This window comes from Lissotriton vulgaris, chromosome 10 (assembly GCF_964263255.1).
Source record: "Lissotriton vulgaris chromosome 10, aLisVul1.2, whole genome shotgun sequence".
NCBI classification, from domain to species: Eukaryota; Metazoa; Chordata; class Amphibia; order Caudata; family Salamandridae; genus Lissotriton; species Lissotriton vulgaris.
The window spans coordinates 447,003,498-447,017,804 of record NC_141698.1 but is presented as its reverse complement, the minus strand read 5'-3'; the positions used below and the strand labels follow the sequence as shown (position 1 = coordinate 447,017,804).

Sequence of the window (14,307 nt, the reverse complement as noted above, 5' to 3'; positions counted from 1 at the left end):
ATCCTCTTGCTCTCCTTGTTTGGAGGTGGTCCTGAGGTAGTAGACACATTAGCCCTCTTCCTTGCTGTGGCAGCAATGATTGAGTCTGCTGAGACCGTGCCCTGGATATAGGCTGGGTCCTCGGAAGAATGTTTGTACTTCTTTTCAGTCCTTGGGGTGACTGCCTTGCATGTAGCCGGCTCCCTGAAGGCTTCTTTCCCTTGTGCCATGACACTTTCTAGCATTGGCAGGTACTGGCTCTTGGTCTGTGTGGGGAGCAATGTCTCGAGGAGAAAGTCAGCTTTCTGCTGCTCTTCGTCGAGTTTCACCGTGAACACAGCCGCTGCATTCCTGATGACCGTGTTGTACACGCCAATGTAATCTGGCGGCGAAGGTCTCGAAGGATAAGTGTTGACGCTTTCTTCGGGACTCTCTGTGTCGACATCTTGCCAGTCGATCTCCTGACTTTCCGAGGTGGCCGAACCCAGGAGCGTACTGCGGTCGTCGTCGTCCTCATAGTAGTCGAAGGCCTCGTCTTCGTCCGGTTCTTCGAATGTTTCGACATTCCCCGACTGTTCCTCGACTTCATCCTCTTCCTCCTCGACCACCTCATGCACCTGTGGCTTGGACTTAGTCGGGATTATGTAGTCTTTCATCCTGGCATCGGAATCCTTCTTTCGTTGCAGGATGTTTTCCATTTCGGCTTCGAGACGCCTCTTCTCCATTTCGGCAGCCAAATCTGCGTCTAATGGGTCGGCCGATCTCCTCGGCGGTAAATTTTGAGCCGAACCAATTTTCGGCGTTGAAGGTTTCAACGCCGAGCTGATCTTCGGCGTCGGGGCCTTTTTCGGGTCCTTCTCCCTCTGCGTCAGACGTTCCTTTTCGGAGACATTTTTCGATGGCTTGACCTGATCTTCAGCTCTCGGCGCCGGGGACTCCTTCTCAAAGGATACGCTGGGCCTGGGTTTAGGTGCGGGCGCAGAAGCTTTCGGCGCCTTCGAGGATTTTCCCTCGATCTTTCGAGACTCCTGGTCTCTTGGGGCTTTAGGGTCCGTCGAGTCTCCTACCTTCTTTGGAGTCTTCGTAATATCGGTCTCTACGACCGTGTAGCAGTCGTCTTCGTAGACGTCGGCGGCGTTGTGGTCTTCTTCGTCTGAAGATTGGTCCAGGTCTCGAAGGGATGGAGGCTGGCCCTTGCCCTGCATCGTGGCGTTGGCTACTCTCTGTCTCGCTCGAACTCGAAGAGTTTTCGGCGTAAAAACGGAGCAGGCGTAGCTCTTGTGGTCTAATGGTAGGCAGAGGTTGCAAACCGGGTGCTGGTCCTTCTGTGCGTACTTGTGGTGGCAATTCGCGCAGAACTTGAAAGGAGTCTTGTACATCTCATGCGTTCAGGGGGCCCCCTGCGCTCGCATTCCTCGATAGAAAATCGAAGTTCTGGAACTTTCTTCCCTCTTTCGTCGATCTTCTCGATGATTTAGTCTCCTGAAGTCTTCTCCAATGTTTTTCGTCCAAATACTGCGTCTTTTCTTCCTTTTCTCCAAAAATGTCTGGAGCCCTGTCGGGAACGATCCAGACCCAAACGCAGAAAAAAGAATCTGAAGATGGTGCCCAAGAGTGGGTGCTTCCACAGGAAGCGTGCCGACATCACCGGAAATACACCAAAGGGTGGGACGTCGACGCCCACCTGGGCTAAGAAAAAGAAAAAGGACTACGATTCCGGACCCAACCACAAGACCGCAGAATAATGCACAGCAAAGTGAATCCAGAAAGATTCACGCTGCAAAATGTTTATGGTGGCAAGGGTTCTTTAGTGGTCAGGAAAAATTGGAGTCAGGGCAAAGAAAGAGGTTTTTAGGGTTCAGAGATGAGTGGAGGGTGGTGAGGGATTTTTAGGGTTCACGGATGAGTGGTGCTTAGGTGTTTTTAGGTTTCAGGGATGGGTGGAGGGTAAAAGTGTTGATGGATTTTAGGGTTCATGGATGGGCAGAGTTTAGGCGAGTGAGGGGTTTAACAGTTTAAATATGGGTAGCGGTTGGGGTGGTAAAGATTTGTTAGGGTTCAAGACGGGATGGCGTTTAGGGTGGTGAGGATTCGGGGGAACGGGTGGAATTTAGATGTGGGAAGCAGTTTTTAGGGTTTAGGGATGAGTAGTTTAGAGTGAAGAGGTATTTTTATGGGTCAAGGGAGGTCTGGAATTTAAGGGCAGCAAGTTTTTTAGGGTTCAGGGATGGGTGGAGATTGGGTCTGCTGAGTTGTTGTACAGGGTGGGGTAGGATGGGTGGGGTTTATACGCAGAAAGGGGATTTAGGGTTCAGGAATGGGTGGAGTTAGGGGTAATTAGTGATTTTATAGGTAAGCGGTGGTGGATAATTGGGTTACAAGGGCTTTTAGGCTTCAGGGATCGGTGTAGTTTAGATGTGGTGACGGATTTTAGGGGGCAGGGATTGAGGGTGTTTAGGGGTTCTGAGATGTCCGGATTGGATGGTATTTAGGGGTTGTGAAGGTTAGCGATTTAGAAGAATCAGAAATAATTGTTGACAATGCAAAAGATATCAATATGTAATAATGTCCCCTTAAATAAAGCAATAAAATAAATATCTTCAATAAAACTGTATCTGAAATTAAGACCTACAACCATTGCATTCACATGGATAGAATAGGTATTCAAAATGCAATTTCAACCAAAAAGACAGTCTATGAATTGGTTTCTACAAAAAGGTAAATGCCATTCATTTGGAAGATTTCCATTAAACAGTTTAGATTAAATGGTTTCTCAATAATGATTTTCCATTAAATTGTTTTTTATGAAATCACTTATAACCGAAAGTGGCTGCCTCCTTGTCAATGGCAGAAAGATGACCATTTAGTCCACCACCCAGCTCAAAGACCAAACTATCTTCGCTAAACACCCTTATGGTAAAAGAAATATTGACACTCCCACAAACCACTCTCAGGTGAACAGTGTTGGCAATCCACCAGCCCAACACTGCCAGTTAATTTTAAGGTCCAGAAAATCTCATTTTGAGGAAGACAAACTAGACGGGAGAAAGTGCGTGGGAGTAAATCACCCTTCTTTCACCACTCATGAGGTGGGAGTGTTTACGGAATCAAACTGGGAGAACTGAAGACATCATTGCATTTACCCATAGTTCCAGAAACATTAAAGGAGAGATTCCACTTTTGGGGAGGTAATTTACGGTTGGCTGAATGTCGCCACTGAGTAAAATGAGCATGAACTCCATTCTAAATAGAGGAAAGGCGCTTCAGGACCCAAAAAGAATCTTCAAGTTTAAGCTAGTTGACAAGTGAGTCTGTAGTACCTGGATTGGCGTTCACCAAGCACCTAATGTTCCCTTCTGATCAATTACTTCCATGAGTCTAAAGGTCCTATAGTTACCACCAAAAATTGAGGGACCTATGTGAAATGGGTACAACATAAAGATCAAAGTCTGAGAAACAAGGCAGATACCTTGAATGCTCAAGCTTGCAACAATTAAAATAGAAGCAGCCAAGAGTATTAGTAATATATGGGACAAACCCATAGATTTAGGTACAGATGGAGGGTGAGGTCATGCTCTGCAACCATATCATGGGAAAAGAAAAAGAATGTCAGGCTCGGCAATCCATATAATACAGCACTGACAAAGTTTTCCAAGTAGCTATTAGATCAAATGTCAAGTGAGATATGGCTCTGGAGAACAGCAGCCAATAGGCATTATAACCAGTTAACTAGGCAGGTTATGCTAGCCAACAAAGGCCTTGAACCAACTGCAGCTGCACAGCAGCAATGAAGAGGCTTGATGCGCTGTGACCTGCTACCCCACTCTTCGACAGTTAAGAAGTTTGTGACCATGGCAAAAATTCCAGAGTGAAAAGATAGAAAAGAACTGATCAATGGGTAACACAAGAAGGTGAGACTGATGCAAACTATCAAGGGAAATTATACACTCCTAATCCCTCAACATTTTGGGTTCACAATTTTAGGTCTGTCCCAATTATTTTGCTACTAGAAAGGTTGCTCTATTTTAACATGCAGAGAAGAAAGACAGCTAGAAAAAGCATAAAACAGTCACCTAGACTTACCTATTTGACAATATGTTTAAATAACCCCCAGTCAATTTGCTGGAAACCTGACAAGCTGAAACTGACCAAAACAAAGCAATATAATGTGAAAGTTTGTGCAAAAAAGGTATAATTTTATAAAAGACAGAATTTGTTTTTTTTAAATATAGGAGAGCATGGTCTGTTTAATGTACCTACAAACAATGTAAAATACAACAGAAGACAATTTAACAATGATATACAAACATCATGTGACAGTATCCATTGTACAACACACAACTGGTACTGGACTGTTAAGCAATACGGAGGCCTGCCACGGCTTCTCCACTCAAATAATAACGTTTTATATTGAAAATAGAATTTTTTATGCTTTCTTTATGCTAGGAAAATCCATTACATAGCACAAAGAAAAAGGACAAGGCAGCCAAATTACCAAATGCATGGTTTCCCTCAGCAAAGCCACAGAGAAGTTGTGATTCAAATTTATTGCCAAGGACTTTTTTATAACCACATTTTTTAAACAACTCTTATCAGATATCAGTTGTCTTGCTGTAATTTCTTAGCACTGCCATGCCTATCTTCACATTTGTTCACTCATGCTAGAACTTAATACATGAAGCAAGAAGTGGCTCAGTCAAAAAGATGAAAGGGCTTCGCTCCCCACAAACCACCAGGTTTCAAAACTGGTTTACAATTATTCCAAAAGTTATACTCCTCTCTATTTCAATGACCTGCTGCACATTTTTTGAAAGAGCAATATTTTAGAGCACTGAACTCAGGGCACCGCAAATTATGAGGGGGGGGGGGGTGTCTTTCTCAATTCAATTTACCAAGGGTTTAAAGTTTAATGCAGGCATTTACACTTGGAGATTAAATCATCACAATTCTGAACCCATCAATATAGAGGATTAAACAAAAAATTGTATGCAACTCTGGATGTTTATATACATCTAATGGGAGTTTGATGTCCCAAGTAGGAAGCCCTTATGAAATAATGGCAAAGCTTAAGTCAAAATGAAGATCCCCTAGTTTGCAGTATTGTAACACTTGTTAGTTATCGATTGTACATAATGTATACAATCAAAACAACAAACAAGGAGTGGAGAACAACGTAAATGCATATTTATGAAGCGGTTTCCCATTGAATCCACTTCTTAGGCATCATGCAGAAAAGTTAATCTTCTGATTTGGTGATGTCAGAAAAAAGGGAAGAGAAGCATCATCAGAGGCAAAAACAAGATGTTGGAATCCCCAAGTTGTCGCCTCACTAAAGAAAGATAATCACCAGCATAGATGCTTGGAAACGGGGCACGATTTCAGGTCCTGGAAACCAGAGAAGGAATAAACACCAGCAATGAAGTAGTAATGATGCCAACGGTCAGCACTTTAACAGTCCCACAACTTCACATGTCTCCATACCCCATTTTACAAAAATTAAGAGATTCTTCTTGGGTCGCATTTAAGTTAATTAAAAAAAAAAGTGAGTTGTCTGGTTTCTTTATCGGGAGGAGTTAGAACTGGAGCGGCTGCGATGACGTCTTCGTCCCGGAGACCGAGATCGGGACCGGCGGCGGACCGGGGACCTGCGCCTTGGTGACCGAGTCCTGTGGGTTGAGAGAGAAGACAGTAAAGAAACGGGAATGCAACAAACTCTCATCATACTAATCGTGTATTTCAAGGCTAATGCTTTCAGCGGTGGCATCTACAGCAAGAAACACACAGCGTCTCTAAAAGAGTCGAGTGGTGCACTGATCATACTTCTAAAATCAAATGAAACCTTTGCTACCTAACTTACATTTCCTTACCCCCACAGCTATAATTCCTTTTCAGGACAGACCTACTACCAACCAGACACCAACTCAGATTTCCACTCCAACAGTTTTACTTATCATCACTACAGATCATTCATAAAAGGGATCAGACACTAAACTCTATACACTACATACTCTACTCCCACTTTACATGCAGCGTACATGTACTTTTTCAGATCGTGCCTAAGAGCTCTTTTCTATACAGCTGATGACCAGGTTTGCATTTAATCTCTAGCCAAGTAGTAATGAAAGGGAGGCAACTTTAATAGCACAGATTAGGTACTATAGGGAACTGCAACAAAATTTAATTATTCCGGACCAGCTTTAATGTCGAAGTTGTGCCTATAAAGGGGTTGCAAAAATCTTAAGACTATAATGGGAAGATCTACTGTTCTGGATTTTCACTCCAGTGATGGCATAAGTGAGTTATATGTAGTACAAGTGCAAAGTACTTAACTTTATCCATCCATCCATCCATCTATCTTTTAAACGTACTCATGTTGGAGAATCCTAGAATACCCATGACAACAGTGGGAAGTTTCTAAAATACTGAAAGTTCTAACACAAGGATTTCTTTATTTTTGTGCAAATCTCAGAAGACTCCAAGAATAATGTGGCATCAACCTTATTTCTAATCTTTTGCATGAAATAAAACCAATGCAGCAAGGTGCATCATTTACTCTGAAACTCATACATCACACCGGGTCAGCAAAGTCAATCCCCTCTTAACATCTGCACCCTTCAAGTAATGCACACCTTCAGCAACTGGGCACCTTGTATCCGCCTTTGTTGGGATGGGAAGTCTCCTGCATGTCTCTGGAGAGAGTGCTTCCCCTGCACCTTCTGCTAATCTCCAGGCAAGTCACTCAAAAGCTACTGTATGGTTTCTACATCCCTACCTTAGTGAGCATGACAATCATACATGTCCACTGAGGGTCTCCCTGTTTACATGTATGGAGAACCTAGAGCTTGGCTCGGAGGTCGAGGGGGCATGACTAGTGCACTCCTATTTTTCAGAGAGTGGCTACTGCCCTCTCTACCCAGGCTGTGGTAGACTGACAGTGGTGGCAGCAATAAATCTATAGGCAGAAGGGATGAGTCAATAGCCACCCCCCTGACCAAGTCTGTGCAGTCTGCCATGTCTGTGGTCCTCTTGCCTTTGTCTACCGGACGTGTGTTTGAGAGCCCTTGGGTGTACAGGGGAAGAATGGTGAGTTGAGCCAGTGTGAGGAATGTGAACTGTTCTGCTGGACATCCCAGCTCCCCCGTGCTGCTCCCCATTTTCTTGGAAAGGCCTGGTGGGCTGGGGTAGACACTCCGCTCTTACTTGGGTTTTGCTGCACTAACTCTACTAAGAGGATCCTCCCCCACTGGTCAGTTCCTCCTGGTCTGGAGTTAATTAAAATTCCTCTTTAGGGAATTGCACAGGCTGGTACCATGGAAGACTGTAGGTCATCTGTGCATGCTTTTGCCATGCATTTAACATGCCATGAATGGTTTGTGATTGGAGGTGTATTCAGGATGCAAAAGTAGCAGACCCTCTGATTGGATGAGCCTATCAATCAGAGGTGATAAAAGTCTGGCCTGAGTGGTCTGCTGTTGTTCAAAACTGGTTTTATGACTGAAGAGGCAGCCAACATCAGGTCCGCCCGAATGTAGCCAGGTCTCGAACCACAGTGTAAAGGCAAGAGATAAGACTCTGCTCACTGCATCTGGAACTTAAGGAAGTTTTCTCTATGACGGAGGGAGTCTGCTGCCAAGTGTTAAATGGGAATTCAGGGCATCAGCAGCATGGGAGAAGACCAGCTGCTTCTGTGAGACTTGTGGAGCGTGCGCTTTTGAACAAGGAAATTGCAGACAGCTTCCCAAGGTGTGTAAATGAAGCTTACAGCACATCAATAGAGTTGGTGTGGAAAGGAAGCGTGCAGCATATCAAGGCAGCTGGTGTGGAAAGGAAGCTTGCAGCACTTAAAGGGAGCCAGAGAGGGGGAAGCTTGATTCTAGTCCTGAAGGGGAGATCAAATCCCCTCTAAGCTCCTCCCCTGCGTGTAGGAGCCTGTACAAGCAGTAGCTGGGAATAGAGGCCGGTGAAACATGCCCCCACCTTTCTTTTTTTGTGATCTTTGGGGGTATCAGGGTGAACTGGCACTCTGTCCAGCCACTACCCTCCTACTGCTAGCCAGTGGCTACTTGACTAGTGGGACTGCAGTAAACTGTGCCAAGACATCAGGCACCAGTGGTAGGATCCCTGACACCACTAGGGCAGTGTTCTCACTCACGACAGGAGGGCACTTCTATTGCTTTGGGTGGGGGGTTTATGGGTCTGATCAAGAAGATATGCTTAAACTATATCCTTTCAATCCAAAGATTGGTATCAAGTCTATAGCGAATGGGAGCAGCCCTGTGAAACATGGTCTGTAATATGCAATGCTAATTATGTGTTTTCATGTGAACTGTGTTTTTATAGACACCAGTGGGGGAACACTCCAGTTGATGCGATTGGAGCTCAGTAACCCCTGAGTGCCCTGGAAGCCGGGTCTAACACTCTTCCACTCCTATTTTATCTGGCATAGCCTATCCCTTGAATATCTTAAAAACACTGGAGCGGTGCACTAAAAAGTGAATAAACTGTCAATAAGGAAGCTTGATCAGTGTCTTCATTGCAAAAATATATATCTATATTCCAAATTGTCGATGCAAAGCATCAGCCAATGCGTTTCGTTCAATTGTTGAACTTCGTCAGGGCAAGCGTGAAGATATACGAATAATGGCGAGCAGTGCTTCTTAACAGTTATTTTGGTGGCCCAATGTGATCCGGGTGTTGAGGTGAAGGCCAAAAGGATTGTCCTCTGTACTGGCTCAGTAGCAAGGGCCTCCTTGATAAGAGCCCGGTTAGTTTTCCTGCAGTCAGGCGCAGCTTCGTCTCGAATCACAACAAAACCTAAAAATCATACAACTATCCAGCTGTACTGCGTAACAAACATCATCTAAGTGCTGCTCTTGACCACACATGATGGAGCATGTTGGGCATGGCTAATGCCACTGCACCTCACCTCCCTCCACGTTAGGGGTGTTCAGCATAAAGCCTAGCACCCAAAAAGGGATGCAGCAAAGGCTAGAATCAGCATTCCGAATACAATAGTATCCTTTAAGCTGGTTCTGAACTTAGCAACATTTGGCACTAGGTGTAAGGGGTGTGAGAAAGTGGCTCTTTTCACATGGTTAGCCCCTCACCTTTTGCCTGGCTTTGATTAAAAGTGCACAGGGTCCTTGCAAAAATGTTCCCTTTGCCAGAGCTCCTTCCCTAAAACTGTCCAACGATTGGCACTTAAACCCAAGCCCCCCCCCCCCCCCCATGCAAGTCCCTAGTAAACGGTCGAATATGCTACTTACCAGTATGCATCTGTTCTTGGCATGTAGGGCTGCTGACATTCATATCTGTGCATAGATCGCCGCCTAGTGTTGGGTCCGGATGATTGCACATTGTTGTCCTGGAAGAGTCTTCGAAGTATCACGAGATAGGTGGCTCCTCCCCTGGACTACAGTGCGTATGGGCATCGACTCCATCCTCAGATTGTTTTTAGCCATTGTGGCCAAGATGGAGTGAAACTAAGTGAATGATGACCATGCTAGAAGTATGTGTGAATTCTGCAGCTGCTACGGGCGCCAGGGAGGAGGGCGGGCGATATGAATGTCAGCAGCCCTACATGCCAAGAACAGATGCATACTGGTAAGTAGCATATTCGGTTCGAGGCATGTGGGCTGCTGAATTAATATCTGTGCATAGAATACATAGCAGTCCCTCCATTAACGGCGGCCGCCCGTGCCAGCTGCAGCAGTTTGGAAAAGTGTTTTAAGAACAGCCTGCCCCACAGATGCCTGCTGTTTGGAGTGCACATCAACACAATAATGCTTTGTAAATGTGTGTGTGGTAGACCATGTGGCTGCTCTACATATGTCTTCCAAAGGAATATTTCCAAGGAATGCCATAGAGGCCCCCAACTTTCTGGTTGGGTGGGCCCTTGGTGGAATGGTGAGAGTATGTTTGGCTTTCAGATAGCAGATCTGGATACATTTAACGATCCACCTAGCAATACCAGCCTTGGAAATGGGGTTACCTTTGTGGTGTGGTGCAAAGGCAACAAAGAGTTGCTTAGTCTTCCTAAAATCCTTGGTCCTATCGATGTAATACATCAGGGCCCTTTTGACGTCAAGGGTGTGGAGCGTTCTCTCCGCCAATGACTCAGGATTTTGGAAGAAAACAGGCAATTCAATAGTCTGGTTGATATGGAATTGAGACACGACCTTAGGAAGGAATTTAGGGTTAGTGCGAAGCACTACCCTGTTAGAATGAATTTGAATAAATGGCTCTTGGATAGTTAGGGCTCGCAGTTCACTAACTCGCCGTAGCGACGTAATCGCTATGAGGAAAGCCTCTTTCCACGTCAAGAATTGAATCTCGCAGGAATGCAGTGGTTCAAAGGGAGGACACATCAGCCGGGTGAGGACCACATTGAGGTTCCACTCCGGAGCTGGTGGAGTCCGCGGAGGAATGACTCGTTTGAGTCCTTCCAGAAAAGCCTTAATGGCAGGCACTCTGAAGAGTGAGAGGTGCTGCCTGTTCTGTAGATAAGCGGCCATCGCAGATAGATGTATGCGAATGGAAGCATAGGCCAGATTACATGTGTACAGATGGAAAAGGTAACAGATGATATTCTGAATAGACGCATCTAGCGGGTTAATGTTGTGGTCTGCACAATAAATGACAAACCGCTTCCATTTTGCCACATAGCATGCTCTGGTGGTGGGCTTCCTTGCCTCCCGAATGATGTCCATACAGTCAGAAGGCAAGTGCAGGTAGCCAAACTCTAAGACTTCAGGAGTCAGATCGCCAGGTTGAGCTGTTGCGGATCTGGATGCTGAATGTCGCCATGGCTCTTCGTCAGAAGGCTGGGCGTGAGACGTAGCCTCTGATGCGGTACCACGGACAGTTCTAGAAACGTGGTGTACCATGGTTGGCGAGCCCACGTTGGAGCAACCAGGATGAGAGTCATCGAGTGCTGCCTGAGCTTGCGTGCCACCAGCGGTATCAGAGGTGCTGGGGGAAAAGAGTACGCAAATTTGCCTGACCAGTTCATCCATATTGCATTGCCCTGCGACTGTGGGAACCTGGCGGCGAAGCTTCGGCATTTTGCGTTCTCCCTTGTGGCGAACAGGTCGATCTCTGGATGACACCACCTTTGGAAGTACGGGTGGAGGACTGATGGATGTATCTCCCACTCGTGCATTTGGTGGCTGTGCATGCTGAGCAGATCTGCCATCTGATTGTCCTTGCCCGGGAGGTGTTCTGCCATGAGGAAGATGTTCCTCTGAATGGCCCACTTCCACATGCTCTGAGCCAGATGAGACAGCTGCGGAGAGTGTGTTCCTCCCTGCTTTTGAATGTAGTACATGGCTGTCATGTTGTCCGTCCGGATCAACACGACCTTGTTGCACAGTTGTACTTTGAAGGCTTTGAGTGCCATGAAGATTGCCATCAGTTCGAGAACATTGATGTGCATCTTCCGTTGCTGTTGCGTCCATAGTCCCTGCACTGTGTAATGGAGTACATGAGCTCCCCATCCCTGGAGAGAGGCGTCCGTTGTCAGGATGATCTGTGGCACAGGCTCTTGGAACGGTCGGCCCTTGCAAAGGTTTCGTGGATTCCACCAATGCAGAGAGTTGTATGCCCGACCGCTCACCGACACTAGGTCTTTCAACTGCCCGTGAGCCTGGGTCCACTGACGTGCTAAGCACTCCTGAAGCGGGCGCATATGTAGTCTCGTGTGCGGGACTATGGAAATGCCGGAGGCCATCATGCCTATCAACTGCATGAACACTCTTGCTGGAAGCGAGTGTTGAGGTCTGAACTTCTGTATCAGCGATTGGATGCTGCTGACCCTCACTGAATTTGGCTGTGCTGTGGCTGCCAGAGTGTCTATGGTCGCACCCAGATACTGCCGTATGTGGGCGGGTTGGAGGTGGGATTTTGGGTAATTCAGTGAGAATCCCAGATCGTGCAGGAGGTGAATGGTGTGGGACATGTGGGCGGCACGCTGCTGGGCTGACTTTGCCTGGATGAGCCAGTCGTCCAGATAAGGGTAGACGTGGATGTTCCGTCTCCTGAGATGCGCCGCCACTGTCGCAAGGCACTTTGTGAACACCCTGGGTGCCGTGGTGACACCGAAAGGCAAAACCTTGAACTGGTAGTGCTGGTTTTGTATGGTGAACCGGAGGTATTTCCTGTGTGAAGGGTGCAGTGGAATGTGAAAGTACGCATCCTTTAGGTCTAAAGTTGCGAGAAAATCCCCCTGACTGAGCAACGGGAGCACTTGCTGCAGTGTCAGCATATGGTAGTGCTCCGACAGGATGTAATGGTTGAGTGGCCTGAGGTCCAGAATGGGCCTGAGGGACCCGTCCTTCTTTGGTATTAAGAAGTACAGGGAGTACACCCCTGTGCCTCTTTCTTGCATAGGAACGAGCTCTATTGCTCCTTTTTGCAGCATAACGGCGACTTCCTGCTGCAATAAGTGCAAATGCTCGGCCGACATAGGACGGTTTCTTGGGGGCATGTTGGGTGGAGTGGATGTTAACTCCAGACAATAACCGTATTGGATAAGTTTCCTGACCCACCTGTCTGTGGTGATTGTAGGAGAGTAGGGTCTGCAATCCTATGATCACCCAGATTTTTTGCTTTTGTTTCACTGGTTTACGACTTTCTCTGGCTGTGGGCCTGCCAATCAGACCCACAGCCTGGCTGTTCTCTTTCTAAATTACCTCATGTACCCTAGGTGCATCTACCAATTGGTACTGGGCCACCTTATCAGACCCTGTAACTCAGGGCATAGGTGTACCCAGGGCTGCCAGGGGCTGCAGCATGTATTATGCCACCCCTGGCTGGCCTCCTAAATTTGACACAACTGGCTGCATGACAGCTGGGGCAAAGTCGTGTAATCACCCTTTGCTGTAGGTGTAGTATACCTATACCTAACCCTAAAATGGACACACAGATTCCTATCAGTCACTCCTATGGCAGGCCTTGACAATCCTGAAGGCAGAGTGCTTGGAATCGTGTGAGATGGTGCTCTGGCATGAGCTGAGCCTGTCTGCAGCTTGCGGAATCAAGTCCTAATAGCTGTTCCATGATATCGCATACCATATACTCTTAAGTGCATTATAATCCTCGCGGTTAAATGCTATCTTTGGTATTGCTTTATCAAAACATGTCGAGTAAGGTGTCATACGAATTGGAATACTAACCCCTCGCCAATTCTGGCGACGGGGTTAGCATTCCACCCTTCTAGAGGGACACGACATGTATGTAACTGTGAACCCCGGTTAAAGTTAACTGAAGCCTCAGCTCCACAAAATGGATGCTGCCACCACAGACACGAGTCTGACCCCCTGCAGCTGGGAGTCCTCCCAGTGAGGGGAGCCTGGACAAAGGGTTTCCTGTCAGGGGCGGTGCTAGCACCGTCCCAGACATGGTTTTGTGTATCCTGGGTAGGCAGGGCTTTTCAGGAAGGTGACTGCTGAGTGGCACCCCGGTGCTCACTACGCATAGGCCAGTCAGAACCAGTTCCAGGGGCACACCAGCCCCTGGCCTGGGGAAGTCCGGCAGGGGAGAGGGGTGTAACCACCCCCCTCCTGGTCCCACCCATAGGCAGGACCTAGTCACCGGGTCAGCCCCCTTTTTTAGTATAAAGATAGGAGCGGGCCCCCTGTTCAAATTAGATCATCTTTGGAATCAAGATACCACTTTCTTCGAAAGGACTTCACGATTTCTTCTTCAAGATTCTCCCTTGTGGCTAAGGAGTAGTCACCCTGCATCAAGCGGGCACCATCCTAAAGAACACTGCGGTCTGCTGCAAGTCCTTCATCACGAATCCGACGACCCAGCTCGACGAGACCCGGCTTCCCTGGCACCTCTGACCTCTACTCACCTCTACAGCCAAGCTGAGAACCGTGAGTGCGACGAGACCTCAAGGGACCGACGATCGCCAAGACTGCACGACATCTTTACTGCAAGCCCACCGTGTCCTCCACTGGTGAGTGCTTTGGGGTCCGAGAAGCCCCGACCCTGCGCAGCTCCAGCACCCAAGATCAGCCTCCCTGCATCTCCACGATCGGCGTGGGGCCCTTCTGCTGTTTGCTGTGCACCGCGTTGTTTGGCTACTAGCCGGCTGGCTTGTGGCCTTCTGAACGACGCCCAACGACTTCACGACTGCTGGTCTGGTTGCTCCAGGCTGGCCCTTGCTTCCTTTTTCAAGAGAGGCACCCCGGACCCTCCTGGTCCACTCCAGACGCCATTTTAGGTCCACCGCGTGGGCTTGAATTTGCCAAGGCTTTGTTGCCCAATCCTGGGTCCAGCGACGCCGACAGCTTCCATCTTCGTGGGACAGCTCGATCCTCCATC

General features: G+C 47.4%; 1 protein-coding gene across 1 annotated transcript in view; it reads right to left on the bottom strand.

Moving 5' to 3' along the window:
- Nucleotides 1-4,191: 4,191 nt before the first annotated feature.
- Nucleotides 4,192-14,307, bottom strand: part of RNPS1 (RNA binding protein with serine rich domain 1) — a 170,817-nt gene continuing 160,701 nt past the window's right edge. The window contains exon 7 of the mRNA XM_086941298.1: nt 4,192-5,645. Within this exon, the coding sequence (XP_086797424.1) occupies nt 5,540-5,645 (106 nt within the window). The 3' untranslated portion in view covers nt 4,192-5,539. The remainder of the gene's footprint in view (nt 5,646-14,307) is intronic.